Below are 19,607 nucleotides of genomic sequence, written 5' to 3' on the forward strand. Positions count from 1 at the left end.
GAAGTGGCTTAGGTTGGCTCCTGCTCCAGACTTTCTTTAGAAAACCTATCTTCCCCCATTCTTTTGTGCAAGGAGCCATGGGGCACTGGTGTCCCCAGGCTGGAACTAGTTTTGGTGACTCTTCCCCCCCAGCCCACGATCTCACCAAGCACTGTGTGTGTCCCCCCCACTCTGGTACAGCGAGTACTTCTGACTTGTGTGCTGATAATAGCTACTCCCTGCCAGCCTTTGCTCGTGGGTACTGAAAATAATCAAGTGTTGCTGGCATCTGGCTGAATTGAAGAATTAAGAACCTTGTCTCTGTAAAACTGCTTACACAAACCTACGGGAACACGGAGACTTCTCAGATCAAGAAAATAGGCTGAAAAGGTCTATGTGGAATTTAGAGCGTGTCTTGCCTCTGCCTGGTGTCCTTCTCATCCTCAAATTTATGTACAGGGGGAGGTTTTTGTGTGTGTGCAATGATAGAGTGATAGATACACTACAGCTGCTGTGCCGTGGACTCGGCCCAGAGCACCTGCCCACACCTCCCTGGGGTGACAGAACCCACAGGTGTCAGGGCAGTGCTGAGGCAGCAGCTCTTGGGATTCCTAAAGCACTTCCTGCTGTGGGCCGTGCTCCAGTGAGGGTCCGACACTAACCCTGCTGGAAAGCACTGCTGGATTTTGGTATTTTTAAAGAAAAAAAAATTACAAAAGGGATTTTATTTTTCTTAAGGTTTTGTGTGAGAAATGTCTCTTTTTAAGCTCTTATTGAGGATGTTTAACCTTCTCAGAAATTCCAAACACAGCTCTTGCTACCACAAGACCCACTGTAGGGCCTGAGGTGTTCACTTTACATGATTTATTAGGCTGGATAATGTTCAGTGATTTTCTCTTGGAAGTCAAAGCATTCTGATATTGCAGATATCAGCTGATATATTTTATATATATATATATATATCAGATATGTTGATATCGTGCTGCTGTGTGAGTGCACTGGCCTGCTCCTTTCATTCCGTGTCCATGGTGACCTGCTGAGCAGAGGGACGTGGTGTGGCAGCACCAGGACACCTTGGGAGCATTGGATGGGAGCCACGGCTGTCAGTGGCCACCTGGGCTGTGCCACAGTGCTGTGCCAGGGCACAGGACACAGGGAGGGCACAGAAGGCTTAGAACTTCTCAAATGCTGTGATGGAGGCTGCTGCTCCTCCTGTGCCACTCGATGTCTTGGTTCACTTTGTGTTCAAACTTCTTAGAGATGCTTTTTTTCCACCAAAAAAAAGATTCATAGCAGCCAACAGCTGGGCTTGGACTCAGAAGGGAAAACACGAGGTGGTTTGTGAGGTTGTTCAGTTTGTGAATAAAACTCTGAACTGAAGAGAAGGTAAATCTTTCAAAAAGCTTTAACATTGTTAGATGAGGAAAAGCCGGTTCAGAGGATCTTGGTGGCTGGAGGGGCTGTTCTGAGTGCCAGACTCAGATGTTAAAATGCACATTTTAATCATGTCTTTGTAAACTGAGTAACCAGAATGTAGTTTCTTAGTGCAGTTCCTTTGTAAGGAAAAGATTCTGCAGCTGTTCTGATGGTTTGGCTTCAGCAGGGTGGGAGGCAGCTGCTGAATTCATTTGTGTGGGCTCCAAAACAAGGAATCTTGGATAGTTTGGTCATTTCATGCTGAGATCTAGAGGAAATCCACAGAGCTGGTGATTTTGGTGGAGAACTGCAGTGTGCTGTCCCAGCACATTGTTGTTCCTTCATGGGAACACACCAGCACATTTTCCCCTTACTTTTGTGTTAAATTGTTGGGGTGGCCCCACACTTCTGGTGATCTGCTGCCTCCAGTTCTGGCACCTGGGCAGTGCCTGAGCTGGCCTGCCCAGGGAACAGGGTTTGTGGTTTACTGGAACTTTTCCTCTGCAGCTGCACCTGAGCACAGTGCAGGCATCCTGCAGCCCGTGGCCAGATGAGTCTAGACGCAAGAATTCCATGATTCTGTGATTCCAGTGGTACGGAGGCTGGTTCCACCCATTCCTGAACACATGGTGCAAGCATTAGCTGCTGTAGCTGTCAGGTTATTGTATAGACTTGTCCTGTCCATAGACTGTTGAAGGCATTTGCAGCTCAGGAAGGAGAATTTGTGGGCAAATCACCTTCTCTGGTCACCACATGGTCTTGAAGAATCAGCTCAAATGGAGTAATAGGGCCGGAATGTGGATTTTTGGCCTTTCTTCTAAAAAAACCCTTCTCCCTTCTTTTATCTTAATTTCAGGATAGAATGGGAAAGACACAATTACTAGACATAATTATCAATGAGCATAAAATCTGTATATATTGAAACTTTACAGAATTATGTGGGCGGGGAGGGGGGAGGGTGGGATGGGGGTGTCCGATGCTGGTACGGAGAAGTCACTTTAACATGGAAACCTCTGCCTCATTGAATTCAGGGTTTAATGTACTTGAAGCTCTGCGGTTCCTTTTACAGCTTTTTTATTTATACATAATTTTTTGTATACTGCATTGAAAATGTCCTTGACTTCCCCCAAGTTCCTTCCTGCTCCCGCTGTACAGTGGATCCATGGCAAACGGGAGGGTTTGGAAGCAGCCATCTCGGAGGTGTGTGTTCACCAGGTGTCGCGTGGGAGACGGCGACCTTGGAGCAATGCTGTCCCTTTGCTTCCCATTCCCATCAGCTTTCCCCACCATTTCTCTTTGTGTAGCAAAAACATTTGCACTTATGATACACTCCTACACGTTGGATGTAGTCCCAGTGTTGTTCTGAGGGGGAAAAAGGAGAAAGAAACAGAAGGCAAAACAGGAAGAAAAGAAAAGCTGTTCCCTGTGATACTGTATTTCTGAGTGAGCAGCTCAGGTCTGTGTTCCCCTGGGAGGGGTCTTGCTGCTCCAGAGTGGGAGGTAGGGAGCTGGAACTGTGCTTTGTGTAGGGGATTTCTGTGATTAATGTGAATAAAAAAGGGAAAACATGTATGAATTTGCCAAAGCCATTCACCACTCCCTGTTCCCCGGGGCTGTGCCCTCCCTGTGCCACCGCCAGCTCCAGGGGCAGGTGGCTGCCTGGGGTCCCTCGGGAGATCCCAGCTGTGTGGGGTCTGTGGGAACCCCGCACCTTGCAGTTTTCTCTCGCTTTTGGGTCATAAACAGACTGGATGAACCCCTACGCTCCCTATTCCCAGGTGGATCTGTATCTCATTTCTGGTGTCACTTTTCCAACAAGCCAACGGCGTTGCCGCAGCCCCCGGGGGGATCATGTCCCGTTTGAGCCGGGGGCTTGGGGGGGTTGGGGGTTTGCATTGCGGGTGCTGTGAGGACCCCAACCCGTTTGTCTCCACACGAGTGATGTTGCACAACACAGATCCCCGCGGATCCGTCTCCATCCCCACGTGCTCTGTAAGATGGACCTTTGTAGAGTCGTTATTTCTGTAGACTTTGTTTATCTGTAACAAACTTTGTAGATTCTGTGAAATGTTATTTTAACGAAATCACTCGAGTCTTTAATAGCAAAGCATCGATATTCACCGAAGTCGGTATCGAAGAGTTTTTGGACGCTGACGCAGCCCTGGCACTAACGAGGAGTGTCTGATTCCACGGGGCATTACTGTATCATGACTTGATGTTGCCGCATAGACTTTGAGATATCCAATATTTTGGGGGGTTTGTGTTGGCCTCTGTCCTCTTGCATAGTGTGAAGCCTGTAAAGCTGGTTCCCTGTACATAGATAGCTCCTGTCCTCTAGGTAGAGCGTATTGAGACTTGCCTGTAATATTTTAGCTTCTTACTGACTGTGTGTGATGGTAGAACATATAATTTTTGTACATTCTATTTACTGAGATGTTGCCTTTTTTTTTTATTTTATTTTACAAATACTCTGGAATTCAGATGTGGGATTTTTTTGTTTTGGTTTGTTTTTTTGGTTTGTTTGTTTGGGGGTTTTTTGTTTGGTTTTTGTTTGGGTTTTTTTGGGGTTTTTATTGTTTGTTTGTTTGGGGGGGGTTTTTTTGTTTGTTTTTTTGGTTTTTTTTTTTTTTTTTTTTTTCTTGGTTGTTTGTTTTTTTGGCTTTTCCGTGAGGATTCCTTTGGAAAGGTTTTTAATGACATTCCACTGATCTGAAATTTTTGCTTGAGGTTGACTTCAATAAATCGTTCTGAATGTTCCAATGATGAGATGAGTCAGTTCCGTCTCGGGGCGGGGCGGGGGGATAACGGGACTCCGGCTGCGGGTCCCTCCTCCGGGCCGGGCGCGGAGGCTGCGCTCGCCCCGCCCCGGCGGCTCCGCGGGCGGGCAGTGGCCATGCGGCGAGCGGAGCTGGCGGCCGAGAGCGCGCTGCGGGCGCTGCTCCTCGCCACCTTCGGGTGGGTGCGGGACCCCCGCCCGCCGCCCTCCCCGCCCCCGCCCCGGGGCTCATTCGCTTGTCTTGTTGTTCCAGGATCATGGAGTTCCTGCCGCCCTTCCAGCGCGTGGTGCAGCCCGAGGAGATGTGGCTCTACAAAAACCCCTACGTTGAAGTGGACCATGTTCCCACAGTGCTCATGTTTGTAAGTTCAGTGGGTTCGTGGAGTGCTTTGGGTCGGAAGGCACCTTAAAAGATCATTTCGTCCCTCCCACTATGGGGGATGCCCGCCCCCTTTCCACCAGACCAAGCCCTGCGCAACCTGGCTGTGACCAGTTCCAGGGATGGGGCATCCACAGCTTCTCTGGGCAGCCTGTGCCAGTGTTTCCCGCATTTACTTTGACTTATTCTCAAATTACAAGCTCTCCTTTTAAAGCAGAGCTGCTGGCTAAAGGCTTGCACTGCAGTACCTGCAGCTCCTGGTGCACGTTGCTGGAAGTGCTGGATATTGTATCCATGTGGATAAACAGCTGAAGGGAGGGGCTGTGAGGATGGAGCCAGGCTCTGCTCAGTGGGGCAAGAGGCACAAGCTGGAACATGGGGATTTCCGCCTCAACTTTCCTGTGTGGGTGATTGAGCACTGACAGGGGCTGCCCAGACAGTGGGAGTTCTCCTTACCTGGAGATACTCAAAATCCATCTGGACACAATCCTGGGTGATGTGCTCTGAGGACCCTGAGCAGAGGGGTTGGACTTGATGGTCCCCGGTGGTCCCCATCCTGTGAGATTAGTACCAACTAGGCCAAACTTACAGTGATTTTTGTCGTATTTTGAGGCTTTACCATGCAGGGTTGCCTTTGGGATTTGAAGTTCATAAACTAGTGGGGACTTTGTACTGTTGTCCATAATCCATTCCACGTCTAAGTTACCAGGCACATAGAAGATAGCATAGCTCTCTCTATCAGGGAATGTTTTCCTTGCAAGCAGCTATTTTTAGCAGAGATTTATTACGATTTTATTGTCAAATGTTTTCCCAAGGGCTTCAGGCTTGGTTAGAAGAGTGACTAACTCTGTGTTGGATTTCCAGGAGACAGCAGTGTGCCAGAGGGATTGACTTCCTCTGTCACAGGTGTGAGGTGAGGGGCTGTGGCTCTTGATTTGGCAAATGGCAGGTGGGATTTTCTGCAAGAGGTGGCCACTAAACATTAAGGACAAAACCTCGGGATAGCATTTGGAACAGACAGTGTAAAGCAGGACATGTGCCAGAGTTCAGGTGGGAACACTCCATGGGAGCCGTGGTGTGGATGTCCCAGGATGAAATCCCCCAGGGCTGAGATGGGGATGATGATAACTGGTTGCTCTGAATCAGCAGCTCCTGTGGTTTTGCTGACAGGCGCGGGTGCTGCTGACAGAGTGCTAATGCTGGGGCTTGCAGGGAGGGGAGAGCTGAGGTGCCGTGGCTGGGGACACCCCCAATAACCAGCCAGAGCAGCACTCTGTGCCAGAAGAGCAGTCTGAGAGCCGAAGGATATGCTGGGCTGATCAGGGCCTGCTGCAAATCCAGCTGGTGGGGATTGTGTTCTGTTGGAACTGGCAGTGGTTGGAGAGGACAGATCGCTGCTTGGCTTTGAGGAAGGGAAGTGTACTTGGAGTTCTGGAGTAACTGTTGCTGTGTTCTGGTGAGAATTTAAACCTCCTTCACTGACACCTAAAATTCTCCCTGTTTTGTGCAGTTCATCGCATTTCTGTCTCCTTTGTTGCTCATCATCCTGGCGAGGCTGTTCATGAGCGCCGACCGCGAGGACACGCGGGAAGCCTGCCTTGGTGAGCTCCTCCTTGTCCCAGAGGAAGGCAGCTTGAGCCCTGCCCATGCCTGAATGTGCTGCACTTTCAGGTGGGGATGATGCTGATGTGACCCTTTTGCTCTCTCCCAGCTGCCAGCCTTGCTCTTGCCTTGAATGGGGTTTTTACAAATGCCCTGAAGCTCGTTGTGGGGAGGTGAGGACTGGCTGGTTCCCAACTGCGCCGTGCGGGGAGGGCAGGGGAGGCAGGTCTGCAATAGCCAGATCAGGGCTGGGAGCTGAACTTGGACGTGCCCAGCCTGGAAAGAATGTGGTTTTTTCTAGCTGTAAAGACAATTCAGTATTAGAAAAAACACTGGGGAGCTGCTGTCTCTGTCCATCATTCAGATGGGCTCATTTAGGCCCACACTGCAGAGAATCGCATTGGCAAGGGCAGCTCCGTGCTGCTCCGCGGGTGCTGGGCGTGCCCACGCCTGGGGGCCCTGAGCTTCACTTCCCTGTCCCAGGCCGCGGCCCGACTTCTTTTACCGCTGCTTCCCAGACGGCCAAGCCAACGCGGAGCTGGTGTGCACAGGGGACGCCCGCAGAGTGACAGAGGGGCGGAAAAGCTTCCCCAGCGGACACGCTTCCTGTGAGTTTTCCACGTCTCCTTCCTGCTGCAGCCCTGATCAGCAGCTGTGGGGAGCAGGACCCATGGTGGGGGAGGGAGCTTGGATTTGCTTTCCCACACCCCACAGCTTTGGCTGCATTTGTTGACCTGGTCGGGGGACTCAGGTTTCCCTCTGCAAAGCCGTGGGGTGAGAAATGTGGTCCAATGCTGTCTGTAACGCCGGGAGGAGGGATGTGTGCCAGGTACCAGCTCCTAGGATCCATCACTCCCAGATGATCCCTCACTCCCAGCTGGTACTTCCCTCGGCTCACAGGTGTTGAAACTGTTCGACGACTTTGGCGGGGGAAGACATTGCAGACAACCAATGTGATTGATAAAGCAAGCTCCATTTATCAGCAATCCAGAGGCACTTATATCGTATACCAGCTTGTTAACTCTTTATTGGCTTAAACCTATCAAAGCGCATTTTTGCTTCTACATAATTAAACTACATTGGCAAGCTTCTACTAGTTATGTTATGATTAAAGAATTCAGAGTTCACCCTCCCTTCTCATGGTCAGTACATCTTATCTGCACAGCTGCACATCCTCAAAACTCCCTTTTTGTTCTCAGGCTTGTTTCTCACACAGGTGCTTTCTCATGGAGACAGTTTCTCACACAAACCTTTGCTTGCAGGCCTTTTGCTTGTACAGCTCTTTTATTGATCCCATAATTCTATCAATGACCCATGCCCCTGATCCTCTAACCATTCTTCAACACACAGGGACAGGACAGATGCCTCTCACAGCCCTTCCACTGCAGCAGCAGAGGGTGAGGGTCTGGCTGCAAAGCCTGGAGATGTTCTGAGCCAACACTGTTCTATTCTCTTCCAGTCGCCTTCGCTGGTCTTGCCTTCTCAGCCTTCTACCTGGCAGGGAAGCTGCACACCTTCGTCCCAGGCCGGGGGGGCCGAGCCCTGCGCTTCTGTGCCTTCCTCCTCCCGCTCTTCCTGGCCACCCTCATCGCCGTGTCCCGCACATGCGACTACAAGCACCACTGGGAAGGTGGGTCAGCATCTGCCAGTGCTCCTGGACAGGGCTCAGCAGGTGCCCTGAGCGGGCACTCCAGGCAGGGAGGGCTGTGGTGCCACAGAGGTTCAGAGCCCCCAACAGCAATTTGGGTTTTTTGGTTTTTTTGGTTGTTGTTTAACTCCTCCAGTGGCAATTTTGGTGCCACCTGCAGGGAACTGATGCCTTTCTGAAATACATGCCAAGCTTGGGTTTACAGCCAAGTCAGGTTATGGGTCCAGCAGAAAAGCTGCTGCTGCTGGGGAATTCCATCACGAGGCTTGCGAGGGTGAAGGGCCGTTAACTTCCCTCTGCTTTCGCCCGCAGATGTGTTGGTTGGCTCAGCGATGGGCTTGGCGCTCGCGTACCTGTGCTACAGGCAGTACTACCCTCCCCTGGCAGACCCCACGTGCCACAAACCATCTCTGGCCAAGCCCAAACCGCTGCCGGCGCATGAGGAGAAGCCTCCAGCTCCCAGCTTCCACCTGAACATATAGAGATGGGCTCTGTCCTGCCTGGCCCCTGGATGCCTTTGGGGAGGCTGCTCATGAGAAGTGGCTCTGATGAGGATGAACCCCTGGGCAGGTGTTCCCTGCAGAGCCGGTGAGTTTCCTGCCCAGGCCCTTGTGTTGCTTCGGTTAATTGGATTCTGTAGGCCACCCCCTCTTCAGGCCCACTGTGAGGCGAGGGAGGCACTCAGGGCGGAAAGACAATTGCAGTACGAAGGTCCTGAACAAGAGCTGGGAAAATGTCACAACCCAGTGTGCCCAGTCTGTGGGAATTCTTGTGTCCAGCCCAGGAAGCACCATTGGTCACCTCCCTGCAATCCAGCTGAGCTGTCCCAGCCCTTCTCCTGAGAAATGAAGTGCAGGACCTGCCAGCTTTGAGTTTTTTCTAATTTCCCAAATAAAGTTTAATTTTTGTACTGAGCTGTGGTACTAAAACTTTACTTCGAGGCTTGGGTTGTTGCTTTATAAGCCATTTCCTCAGGTGTCTGAAGGGGTTTCTGGTGGGTGCTCATTTTGTATCTTTCCTTGCAGCTTTAATATAGTTTTAAGATGACAGCAGAAAATGAAATGGTGTCTGAGGGCATCCCTGCACCTCTGTGAGAGCATCCTGCACAGGTGCTCGTTTCCCTGCCCATGGTCTGTCTCTCAGACAAGGAAGGGGAGAGTGCTGCCGAGATCCAGGGCTGGCAGGAGCTCTGTGAGCAGCTGTTTGTCACTGGTCCCTTCACACACAGGTGTAGTTTCATCGCGTGTGTGTGTACATGCAAACAGCACAGGTGAGGCTGCAGCAGAGCAAGGCAGGTGCATCAGTAATGAAACACCAGCCCATCAGCTGCAGTTGGAACCCTCAATGGCTCTGCAGATTCAACAGAATTACAGAAATAGCTTAACTTTCCCCTAAAACGGCTCATGGAATTCTCCAGCCCTTCCCTCTTCCCCCAGACATGCACACACCACAGTCATCTACTTATTTATTTTGGCTTTTACTGGAAAAGACATTAAATAACATTTAAAATGTATTTAACTTCTTTTTTTTTTAACAAAGTGCATAACTTAAAAAGCTGATCGTTAGTGTCCCACGTTAAAACTGTCCCTTCTCCTACTCCTGTAGGAGACTTTAGCCAGCAGTATTTCAGGTGCCAACTGAGCAGCTTGGCTGTTCCTGCAGTCAGGTAAAGAACAGCTTCTGTTCCTTGGGAGGGGAGGAGGGATGGAGGCTGCAAACAAAACCCTTCCAATAGTGCAAATAACAGACAATGGAGGAAAAACAAACCAACAGGCTGTGGGAGAAAAAGGCTCCTTACCCCATGCAGGGTAAAAGTCAGCAGGAAGGAAAGGGGTTTGGCTCTTCCAAAGGCTGCACAGCAACACCTCACACAGCACTGAAGCCCCAGCCCAGGCACTGAGCCGGCCTGGGGGCTTCGGTGGCCAGGGAAGGATCACAGAGGCTCTCTAGCCCTGTCCCTCTCAGAACAGAGCTCCAAGGCAGCTGCAGACTGAGCTGCCTACAGAGCTGGTGTCATTCCTGCAGTATCCAGACCCTACTGGATCTGGGCTCCACCTTTGCTGGCTGCATTTTGTATATTTAAAGCTAAAAACAAGGACAGGAGTGCGGCGGGCGCAAGATCTCCGTCACCACCTGAGAGCCCCACGGGATGGCAGCGCTGCTCCATGCCCCTGCAGGGCACAGAGGGCTCACGCTGCCCTGACACTGCCAGGAGCAGCTGCTGGTCCCCAGGCTGGCTGGAGCTGGAGGTGAAGCTTTCCTCGGAGCAGGTACAGCTGGGCACTGGCTTGGTCAGTGCCATGGGGAGGCCCTTGGTCTGCCAGCGTGGGCTGGGTGAGGGTGCTGAGACATCACCACCAACACACCAGAGCAGGAAGGAGCACAAACATGCCGCTCTCACGAGGTGCTTTATGGGGCAGCCCTGCCTGGCACAGCCCAGGGCTGCACAAACATGCAGCAGCAGTGCAGGGACATGAAGGTGGCTGGTGGACAGACCCTGCTGGCTCAGCAGCAGCCTGTGCCCTGGGCTTCGCCTCCCAGGCCTGCAGTGCTGGCGTGGGTGTTTGTGTCAGCAGTCAGCAATCTCCCTTGCTCCAAGGCTGCTGTAGCTCTTTTCACGCTCTGTATTTAAGGCTTTTTCTCCTCAAGGTCCCAGGCTGTGAGTGTCCTCACCGAGCCAGGTGCAGGGCCTGAGCCTGGACAGCTCATCTGCTGCAGTGCTGGAGGAGCTGGGGTGGGGACTCGCAGGGTGGAGGGTTAAAAGTACACGTTGCCACAGGAGTCACTGTACAGGTGTTGTGTGTGTTTGAGCAGAAGTGGTTTTCCCTTGACAGTTTCCCCCCTAGCCCTACCCAAAATGGAGAAAAATCCATCCTTATCTCCAGGTAGCAGCAAGTACTTGGGAAGTAGCATGCAGGACACGGCAGCAGAGGAGAGAGGAAGGCAGAGAAGAGATCTGGACTTTCCGGGTGAGTACTCAGTGGAACTGGACCTAAGAAAGCAAAAGGAGAACACAGGAATTCTGGCTGCAGTGAGGCAGCCAGAATCCACCCAGCACAGCCTCCTGGACCCTCCTTGGTTCTCTCCTCATGCCTGATTGTGTCCAGGGAAGAGGAAAGAAACCAGAGGTGCTGACAGGCCAAAGAAAAAGGCTGGCAAAAGCTCCCTGCCTTAGCTAATGGATATTACTCCCTCAAACAAACCAGATCTCCTCTGAGGTGTCCTAGGAAATCCAGAAGGGGTTTAGGCAAAGGTGACTTACAGCCAGAACAGCACAGGTTGGTCACTGGCTTCCTGGTAAAGGTTGATCCAGTGTGATGCCTTGTGTCTGGTAGATCTCCTTCAGAACCAGCAGAACGGTGTCTTCTGACTCCCTGGAGGAGGAGGACATGGGCATCAGAAGGGAAGGCTTCCCTGCACTCTATCAGCACATCTGTGATGGCTGGAGTAGATGCAGTGCTCTGCAGATGCAGGCAGCACAAGGCAAGGAGAACCATAAGTCTCCTTCCTCTGTCCCTGCCCAGCCTCTGTGTCACAGACAGGAGAAGATCTTGTTCCCTTGATCAGTTACGGCTTTTCTTACTACACTGGCTGTGAAACTGATGTCATTCTGCTTCCACCACACGCGAATTTGAAGCCCTGAGCGTTACACAGACACTTACCAATAGCAGAGATGCCCCTGGAGTGCAAACAAGTATTCGTTGAAGCTCTCTATTGGCTTCTCCTGCAGCACGTAGTCGATGCGGTTCCCTCCATTCAGCCTCCCCACGTTGATGAGGGGGGTCTCTTCCTTCACTGCTGTGGGGGGCTCCTCTGGCTTTGTGTCTGGAGAGAGGAAGAGCAGCGTGGTTCAGGCACAGGGCACCCGCAGCCATGACAGTACAACAGCAGGGCCAGGCCCTCCTTTCACACCTCTGCGGCTCACACAGGGAAGGAGCAGCTGAAGTGCTTGGAAACAGCAGTGCAAGGAGCAGCCAGAGGAGGGGGACAGGCTTAAAACGTGGTGTGGTGTGCTGAGACCCCCCCCCAGAAAATCCCTTCATCAGATGCTAAAAGGCCACAGCATTTGGGGAGAGCCAGGTGCATCCACAGCCTGAAGGCGATCCCTTTGCTGGGCACAGATGATGGGCAGTGTGGCTGCAGGAATCCAGGCACGCTGCTTCATTGGCAGCTCCTAAGGCTGCATCCTTGGCTCCCCCCTGCCCCCCACCACTGACCTGGCTGCTTCTCTGTGCCAGCCTCTGCCTCTGCTTCGGCCTCGGTGCTCCCTGCCTCCAGGGCCGGCACCGGGGCGCGGGTGAAGGACTGCCAGGCCACACGCAGTGACCCCAGCAGGTTGTTCTTCAGGTCCACGCTCATGCGTGTCAGCCCTTCCTTCAGTTCTGCAAGGCAGGAGGGGGGTGGGTGTGGGGCTGGGGGCTGCAGCAGCGGCCCCAGGCCGGGGGACAGGGGCTGCCTGTGCCGTACCGAGGTGCATCCTCTTCCTGCCCTTGTGGTGGGGCAGCAGCATCGGCTCGAACTCCAGGTCCGGGACGATCATGGGCTCGATCCGGTACGCCACGGGGTCAAACTGCACAGAAGAGGGGGACAGTGGCAGGGCTCATGCTCCACGTGTCTCACGCAGGACAGCTCTGGTTCTTATACCTACGGGGTGGAAGATGTTGAAGAAGCCTTTGCAGGTGGGCAGGCTGTAGTTTGGGTCGATGCGCTTCACTCCTCGCACTGTGAGAAACATCCCAATGGGAGAGCCAAAGGCAAAGAAGATGGTGGGCTTGTAGTTCAGCTGGGGGTAGTTTGCCGAGACCTGGGAGAGGGGGATGTTCAGATTTGTTCATGAGACAATCTCTGTGCTGGTGTTACGAGGGCTTCGTGGGTGCAGCCAGAGCTCAGCTGTTACCTGTCCTAAGCCAATGTCCCGGTATTGGCAATTCCTGCCATCCTCTGTGCTGTCCCCGTGCTGGGACACCCCTGCCTCGGCTCCACGTTTGCTGTGCCCGGGAGCTGCTGAGCTCTGATCCTGCAGCAGCACAAAGGGGTCCTTGTGTCAGAGGGATGGAATGGGATGAGATGTGATGGGATGAGCACAAGCCATGCAGAAAACAAACCTTCATCTCTGTCTTGGAGCTGAGGTAATGGAGTATTTTCATTCTTGGCCCTAAGGGAATTCCCATTTCTTTAAGGTTTGTCTCTGTGCACAAGAACTGGAAAATAAGCAAGGCTGGTGTTAGTTCAGGAGCAAAGACGTGGTGAGGTGTCTGTTCTATGGGACTGTTCCTCCTCAGAGATGTTTCACGTGTGACTCAGTACCAGAAGATGTGCACTGGTGGGATGGTGGGGAAGAAAAGCAAAGAAGAGCCACAAGAGCCAGTAAAACGGGAACTTCTCACCAGTGCTTGCCTGTCCATTTTCTCCTTCTCAAAAACATCACAATACTCAGACAGCTCCAGCTTCCTCAGGATTTCTTTTACTTCCTCAGTACCCCCTGTGCTTGAGGTTGTCCTGGACCCCTGTGAACAGATCCAGAAGGGATTGTGCTTTCTGCTCACCAGTTTGCTCCTGTGCATATTGGGTTCTCTCCCCCATCCCCACGCAGCTGCAGGAGTGAGGTCAGTGGCCTCCATTACCTGTGCACAGTGCTTGTCCTCCTCAGGATCAGCCTTCTGGTTCGTCAGGAGATCAAACAAAATGAGTGACCCTAGAAACCAGGCATGGGCAGAGCATCAGCAGCCAGAGGGGAAGAGCCCGAGCCACCTCCTTTTTGGGATGGAAGAGCTGCACCCTGAACTTTTTCACAGGCAGACAGTGACAGGACAAGGGACAATGGCTTTAAACTGACAGAGGACAGGCTACATTAGATGTCAGGAAGAAATTATTTTACTCAGTGGTGAAGCAGTAGCACAGGCTGCCCAGCAAAGCTGTGGCTGCCACACCCCTGGAAGCTGGGATGGGGCTTGGAGCAACCTGGTCTTAGTGGAAGGTGTCCCTTCCAACCCAAAGCATTCTATGGCTGTTCCCTCCCTGCTCCCCTGGCGCTCGCAGGAGCCGCGGGTGAGCCCTTACCCAGGCTGTGCCCCGCGATGGACACCCCGCCCTTGAACTGCGGGTTCCTCTGCAGGAAGAGCTGGTGCAGGCGGTTCATCTCCGAGGCCACCGTGTCCACGATGGTCTGGCAATAGGTGGAGCTGTTGTAGAAGAACACGTCCAGGATGGTGTCATTGATGAAGTGACGCAGGCGGTTGATGCTGGGCAGCGTGATCCGCTCCAGGTCACTGCGGGGGAAAGGGGAGAGGGGGCTGCAGCTGAGGAAGCCACGGAACCCCACCATGTTTCTAAAGCAAAATAGAAGTTTAGAGCAGGACTGACGCTGTCCCCAAGGGTGTACATTGTAATCCAGACCCTCGGCTTATGCCCAGACCAAAGGCAAAGCACAGCCTGTGCTCTTACATTCCAAGAATGAAGAGCCTGTCCTTTCTTCCCCAGGAGCCTGGCCTGCTTTCTGCCCTTCCTGGGGCACTGCAGAGCAGTGCTGCAGTGCAGGAATTGGGTACTCAGTTCTCAGAGGCCTTTAGCAAGGTTTGGGCGTCCATGGCCCCTCCCCAGATCAGCCATGGAAAGGCAGAAGCCTCTGCTCTCTGGATGCTGATCGGAGCAGGCACCTGCTGTGTGCTGCAGAATGGCAGTGGGAAGTGCTCTGGGGGTCCCTGTCTCACCTGCTCACCCCTACCCTAAAAACTCACAGCTTTCCCTTTGCTTTTCGGACAGAAAAAGTGGAGTTTCCAGGGGAGGAGGCTGCCTGTGCACCTTGCCATCCCTGCAGACACTTACACATCCACGCCAGTGGAGTGGAGGGAGCTGTGCCAGTTCACGGGCAGGAACTCCACCCGGCCAACCTGCTGCTGCTCCTGGGCCTTCTTGAAGTGTGCTTGCAGCATGCTTAGCGAGACATTCCTGAAATCGTTCACTGGAAAAGAGAAGAGCTCTTATGGAGATCCACCGGGCTCTGGGACCAGCTCGTGGCACCAACAACACTTAATACCACGAAAGATCATTAGAGGGAAATCCCACTGGGGTCTTTAATCTGCTGCTGCTGCTCCCCTAAGTCCCTGAATCTTTAACTAGAGATCAGGGGAGGCTCCAAGTCCTGCCACGTGTGTTTACTGGATTTCACTGCCCCATCTGTGCCTCCTTCACATGGGCAGGGCTTTAGTCTGGCAGTCAGGATAAGGCACATTTAGAAATTTATAAAAAATAACTCTGTTGTGAAGCAAAAGGGATGAACAGCGGCTGCCTAAACCTTTTCAGAAGGGGGGATTTGGTGGATTAGTGAGCATTCCATTCACACTCCCCACAGTCAGCAGGTTTGGCCGTGCAGCCGGCGAGTGCGTGGGGATGGTTTGATGCTCCGTGACAGCGTTTCCCGTCGCCCAGGATGAGGTTTCTCCCGGCGGGAGCGCCCCTGGGCTCCCAGCTCTCGCACCTACCGCACTGCACAATGCTGCGGAAGCGGATGTCGCAGGCGGGGCCGATCCCGTGCACCACGAACACCAGGTGGTCGATCTGCAGCGGCTCTCCTGAGGAGGGGAGAGGGGCTCAGGGCTGCGGAGACGGCGCCTAGCAGGGAATCGACCTGCTGGAAGCACCGCTGTGCGGGACTGGAGCCTCCCACCCTCACCTCAGCCCATGAAAACCCTTACTGGTGCCTGGATTTGCACCTCAGGGGTGGTGGGGTTTCTTGGTCCTGCTAAATTCAGCCACCTGCCCTGGAATGGATCTGGACCAATGGGACAGTAGAGGAAGGCGCAGTGGCTCGTCCCCATTCTGCCACCACCCTCACTCACTGCTCTGGGCAGTTCACCCCTGCCCAGCCATGGGGAGCGTTCAGCACAGGGAAGCACAGGGCCAGGAGGTCTCAGTCCAGCTGCCCAGCCCACCCTGACGAGCCACCCCAGCCCCACAGAGCTGCACCTCCCATGTAGGCCCCAGGTGGAGTCAGGGCTGGAGTCAGGGCTGTTCTCTACTTCCCACACACCTTAGTTTGCATACGTGCCTTCCTGAGGGCAGGCACACATGGAAAATGGAGTAACTGCCTGACCTCCCCACGGGGACAAGTCCTGAGGCCTGACTGGGGGCTCAGGGCAGCTGGGAGGGGACAGAGCTGACACTTGGCTGCATCGATGGGGAGAGCACGTGCTCCAGAGAGCCACCAGCACACAGGTAAGTGATAAACCGCTGTGTCCCTACCAGGGAAAGAAACTCTCCTCCTGTGCAAACAGACATCGAGACCTCAGGGGTAGTTTCAGGCACTGCAGAGCTCCCAACAGCTCTGTCTCTGTACAGGAGCTGGAAGCTCACCACCCTCCCCTGGATCTGCAGCTCGCTGGGGCTGGGGAGGTCTCTGAAACCATTTGGATCCTTTTGGCACAAAATGTTTTGATGTGCACTTCACTTAAAGGATCAGGGGAGCTTCTGCCAGTCTTTCTGAGCGAACAGGTTGGAAAACACTCCACAGGGTTTTGGACGGGTGGAAGGGAGAAGCAAGCTCACCACTGGGGATCTCGACAGCGATGTTCTCCACTCCTCTCTTCACAGTGCGGGGCCGACCTTGTTCCGTGGGGGTGGAGACCCAGTCGTCGGAGCTGGCGACGGGATGGTAGTGAACCATCAGCTTGGGAACAAGGAGAGCCTGTCAGTGACCCGAGAGCAGAGACAGCTCTGGCTACAGCAGCTGCCGGGTGACACGGGGTGGTACCAGACTGTGCTGCCCTTTGCCCAAAGGGGTGTTGAAAAGAAATGTGAAGCTGGTGGCAGACAGAGAGCCATTGCCCTCGCCTCTGGTACAGGCAAGTGAGTGCAATGCCATTGGGACAAACCCATTTGAAGGGAACAGCACAAAGAGACCCAAGGGGATGTCCTCACTGGTCACCACAGAAATCACCAGGCCTGCTCACCTTTGGGTTGTGCAGGATAATGACTTCTCTGTTGGGGGACTCCAGCTTCTTCTTCCACTCATCCAGGGTCACGGCAATCATGTAAGCTTCCTACAGAAGAGAACACCCTCTGTGAGTCAGCTGGAAGTATGCCCATGAATGTTCAACCTTCTGGGACATTCCCCACCCAGTTTTCAGAATCTTTTATCAACACTTTGTAAAAGAAGCAGAGAAATCAGCTGGAGGAGCAGCAGGGTCATCCCAGGATCACCTGCTGAGAGTGTTTAAGAACTCGCCGCTTTGACAGCAGCAGCATCAGACTTCCCCATCAACTTCGAACTGTGGTTTTGGTACATCAGAATAGAATTATTGCAAGGATGTGTATTTTTATACATCTGTCTACATATCTCTACATTTGCATCTTCCCAAAGGAAAGCCTGGCACTTTAAGGTGCCGTGGAAGGATGCACCGAGGCCGGACGAGGGCAGGGGAAGGGGAGGCCGTGGCAGTGCTCACAGCTACATCAATCAGCCGCAGGAATGCCGTGCCAAAGCCTCTTTGGAGTTCATGTCCTCAGGCCTGACTGCGGTGCCAGTGGCCTTGTATGGGGTTTGGGACATCAGAGACAGTGTGTGACAAGGAGAAGCTGGGATGGAAACCAATGGGAAAGGTGTGTTTACCTCCAGTTCCTCGCTGAAGGACTCTGAGTAGGGAATAAACTTATTGTCCTTGTCTCCTTTGTAAAACCAGGTGCAGCGACGCACTTCAGACGCCTCCTCCTCCCAGTACACGGCAACGCGCTGCCGCGTCCGCAGGTGCACGTCGTACCTGCCTCCTGACGTCGGGACAACCACGTCATCCCGGTCTTTCCCTGTGGGAACCAAGGCCAGGAATTAATCCTGAGAGGCCTGGAATGGCAACTTCCCAGAGGCATGAGGCTGGATCATTCCCTTGGGCAGCACAGCGGAGCAGGTCAGAGCTACGGCAGCAGATGCCAACGTCCTCTGCTCCCAAGTTCAGGGAGCGGTGTCGGGGTATCCTGGGCGAGATGCCCCAAGTCAGACTTCCCCCAGAGGCAGAAGGTAAGATGAAAACATTACACGACACTGTCCTTCTCTCTAGTTCAGGCACATGCTTACATGTCCTTTTCCTGCCTCGCCTGCAGGGTAAAAGAGAATCTGTGGCCCTGGGAAGTGTGTTGTGTAACAGTGGGGGTGCACCAGGGTCCCTGTCTCTAAGCCATTCCTCTTCGAAACAGAGAACTCTCTACAGACCCCAACACAGACCTCAAATTCTGTGAATTTCACTGCCTTTTGGGTCTGCCTGCGGGCTGGGCTGGTGGCACAGCACCCCGTGCCAGGCTGGGCCAGGCAGCAGCACTGGGGATGGGCAGTGCAGCCTCTAATCCGAAACTTCCTGGGCGAGGGAGGATGGGAGCCAACCCTTGGGCAATCGGAGCTCTGCCTGTGGCAGCAGCAGGTGGCACAGATGGTGACATTTGGCACACCAGGGCTTCAGCACAGGGCTCGGAGCTGACCCCCAAACCTTGCTACCATAGGAGGCACAGCCCCATGCCATGGTGAATGTCCCACTGGAATTCCTGCCATCCTGCTGGCATTCTCCCCGCCTCACCAGAGGATGCTTCGCAGTATGATTATATATAATTTAGAGCAGTATCAGTTGAATGGGGTCAGACCATTTGATGCATCCAAACAGCTCAGTTATTGGGAGCAGGCGCATGGCCAAAAAAAGTCTCAATTTAAAATTCCTTGAGGGAGAATCTAGCATGCCAGGTGGAAGCCATGGATGTGTCTGGGGAATTTTTCCCTGGTACCCAGACAGCGCTTCCCCCAAGCACACACCTGATGCTCACCCGTCACCCTCACCAGGCCCATCCCTTACGGTGATTTAAGAGCAAGGACGCGGGATGTAAAAGCAAAGGGCGACGGACGAACAGCGGCGGTGGGAGCTGGGGGCCGGCGGTGCCGTGGGACCCCCGCCCGCGGCGGCCGCGCTCTGCCCGCGCTCCCCCCGGCGCATCCCGCCCCACCTGCGCCGTGCGCCTCCTCCAGCCGCTCCGAGTCCTGCGCGCTGAACGGGACCCAGCGCTCCCGCGTGTCCGTGACCTTGCAGTAGAACCAGTGCGGCACCACGGCCTCGTACCGCCCGCCGGGCTCCGGCTCCGGGGGCTCGGCGGGGGCCGGGGGCGGCCGCGGCGGCTCCTGCGCCGCCATGGGGCCGCTGCGGGGGGAGCGCGGCCACCCCGGGAGCGCCGGTTCCGCCGCCACCGGGGGCTCCGCGGGTCGCGCCCTGCGCCGCGGGGACCCAGCCCCGGCCCCGAGCGGCTCCGGCCCCGAGCGGCTCCGGCCCCGCCGCCCCGGCGGCTGCTGCAGCGCAGGCCCCGCTCCGGCCCCGGCCCCGGCGCCCGCCCAGCCCGGGGCGGTGCTGCCCGCGGCCCGCCCCTGCCGTCAGCGCGGGGAGGAGCGGGGACTGCCCGCAATCCCTGACCGCAATCCTTGCTCCCAGTCCCTGCCCGCAGTCCCTGCCTGTAGCTCTTGCCTGCGGCCCCTGCCCGTGATCCCTGCCCGCTACCTTTGCCCTCAGCCCTGCCCTGCAGCCCCGCAATCGCTGCCCCTGCCTGCAGCTCCTGCCCGCGATCCTTGCCCATGACCTTTGCCTATGATCCCTGCCCGTGTTCCCTGCCCATGATCCCTGCCTGTGACCCCTGCCCGTGTTCCCTGCCCCTGTTCCCTGTCTGTGACCCCTGCCCGTGTTCCCTGCCCCCGGCCGCTGGCAGCAGCCCGGGTGGGTCATTGTGGCCCCGAGCTGGATGCAGGGCACTGGGGTGCAGGGAAACACCACCCAGCTGCCTCCTGCCTG

The 19,607-nt window shown here is 54.4% G+C and overlaps 2 protein-coding genes across 4 annotated transcripts; one reads left to right on the top strand and one right to left on the bottom strand.

The window, feature by feature from the left end:
- Window positions 1-4,266: 4,266 nt before the first annotated feature.
- On the top strand, window positions 4,267-8,714 carry PLPP5 (phospholipid phosphatase 5). The gene is made up of 7 exons (XM_082298170.1): window positions 4,267-4,350; window positions 4,425-4,533; window positions 6,061-6,151; window positions 6,262-6,325; window positions 6,636-6,760; window positions 7,612-7,782; window positions 8,113-8,714. Exons 1-7 carry the CDS (start codon window positions 4,289-4,291, stop codon window positions 8,280-8,282), a joined length of 792 nt encoding a protein of 263 aa, XP_082154296.1. The 5' UTR covers window positions 4,267-4,288; the 3' UTR covers window positions 8,283-8,714.
- A 538-nt stretch (window positions 8,715-9,252) lies between these two features.
- DDHD2 (DDHD domain containing 2) lies at window positions 9,253-19,100 on the bottom strand. 3 transcript variants are annotated; one of them, XM_082298190.1, is made up of 17 exons: window positions 18,778-19,100; window positions 17,408-17,598; window positions 16,749-16,838; window positions 16,345-16,465; window positions 15,282-15,371; window positions 14,626-14,761; window positions 13,861-14,069; window positions 13,425-13,495; window positions 13,188-13,307; window positions 12,906-13,001; window positions 12,698-12,817; window positions 12,449-12,604; window positions 12,268-12,370; window positions 12,018-12,141; window positions 11,463-11,625; window positions 11,063-11,174; window positions 9,253-10,792 (listed from the first exon to the last, which is right to left on the bottom strand). In XM_082298190.1, exons 1-17 carry the CDS (start codon window positions 18,959-18,961, stop codon window positions 10,506-10,508), a joined length of 2,373 nt encoding a protein of 790 aa, XP_082154316.1. In that variant the 5' UTR covers window positions 18,962-19,100; the 3' UTR covers window positions 9,253-10,505. The 3 variants fall into 3 exon arrangements, with proteins under 3 accessions (XP_082154316.1, XP_082154318.1, XP_082154317.1); XM_082298192.1 differs by having other exon boundaries at window positions 10,670-10,792; window positions 12,018-12,182; XM_082298191.1 differs by having other exon boundaries at window positions 10,670-10,792; window positions 12,018-12,182; window positions 13,188-13,495.
- Window positions 19,101-19,607: the final 507 nt, after the last annotated feature.

The sequence above is a fragment of the Coloeus monedula genome (assembly GCF_965178545.1).
Source record: "Coloeus monedula genome assembly, chromosome: 28".
In the NCBI taxonomy this organism is placed as follows: domain Eukaryota; kingdom Metazoa; phylum Chordata; class Aves; order Passeriformes; family Corvidae; genus Coloeus; species Coloeus monedula.

What these genes read in the sequence shown, in the direction of transcription:
- PLPP5 (XM_082298170.1), top strand. Translation starts at nt 4,289, where the DNA reads ATGCGGCGAGCGGAGCTGGCGGCCGAGAGCGCGCTGCGGGCGCTGCTC. An exon ending in TTCCCACAGTGCTCATGTTT is followed by an intron (nt 4,534 to 6,060) that starts GTAAGTTCAGTG and finishes TGTTTTGTGCAG; the next exon opens with TTCATCGCATTTCTGTCTCC. An exon ending in CCCCAGCGGACACGCTTCCT is followed by an intron (nt 6,761 to 7,611) that starts GTGAGTTTTCCA and finishes ATTCTCTTCCAG; the next exon opens with TCGCCTTCGCTGGTCTTGCC.
- DDHD2 (XM_082298190.1), bottom strand. Translation starts at nt 18,961, where the DNA reads ATGGCGGCGCAGGAGCCGCCGCGGCCGCCCCCGGCCCCCGCCGAGCCC. An exon ending in CATCGCGGGGCACAGCCTGG is followed by an intron (nt 13,496 to 13,860) that starts GTAAGGGCTCAC and finishes CCTGGTTTCTAG; the next exon opens with GGTCACTCATTTTGTTTGAT. An exon ending in GCTCCAAGACAGAGATGAAG is followed by an intron (nt 12,818 to 12,905) that starts GTTTGTTTTCTG and finishes GTGCTGCTGCAG; the next exon opens with GATCAGAGCTCAGCAGCTCC.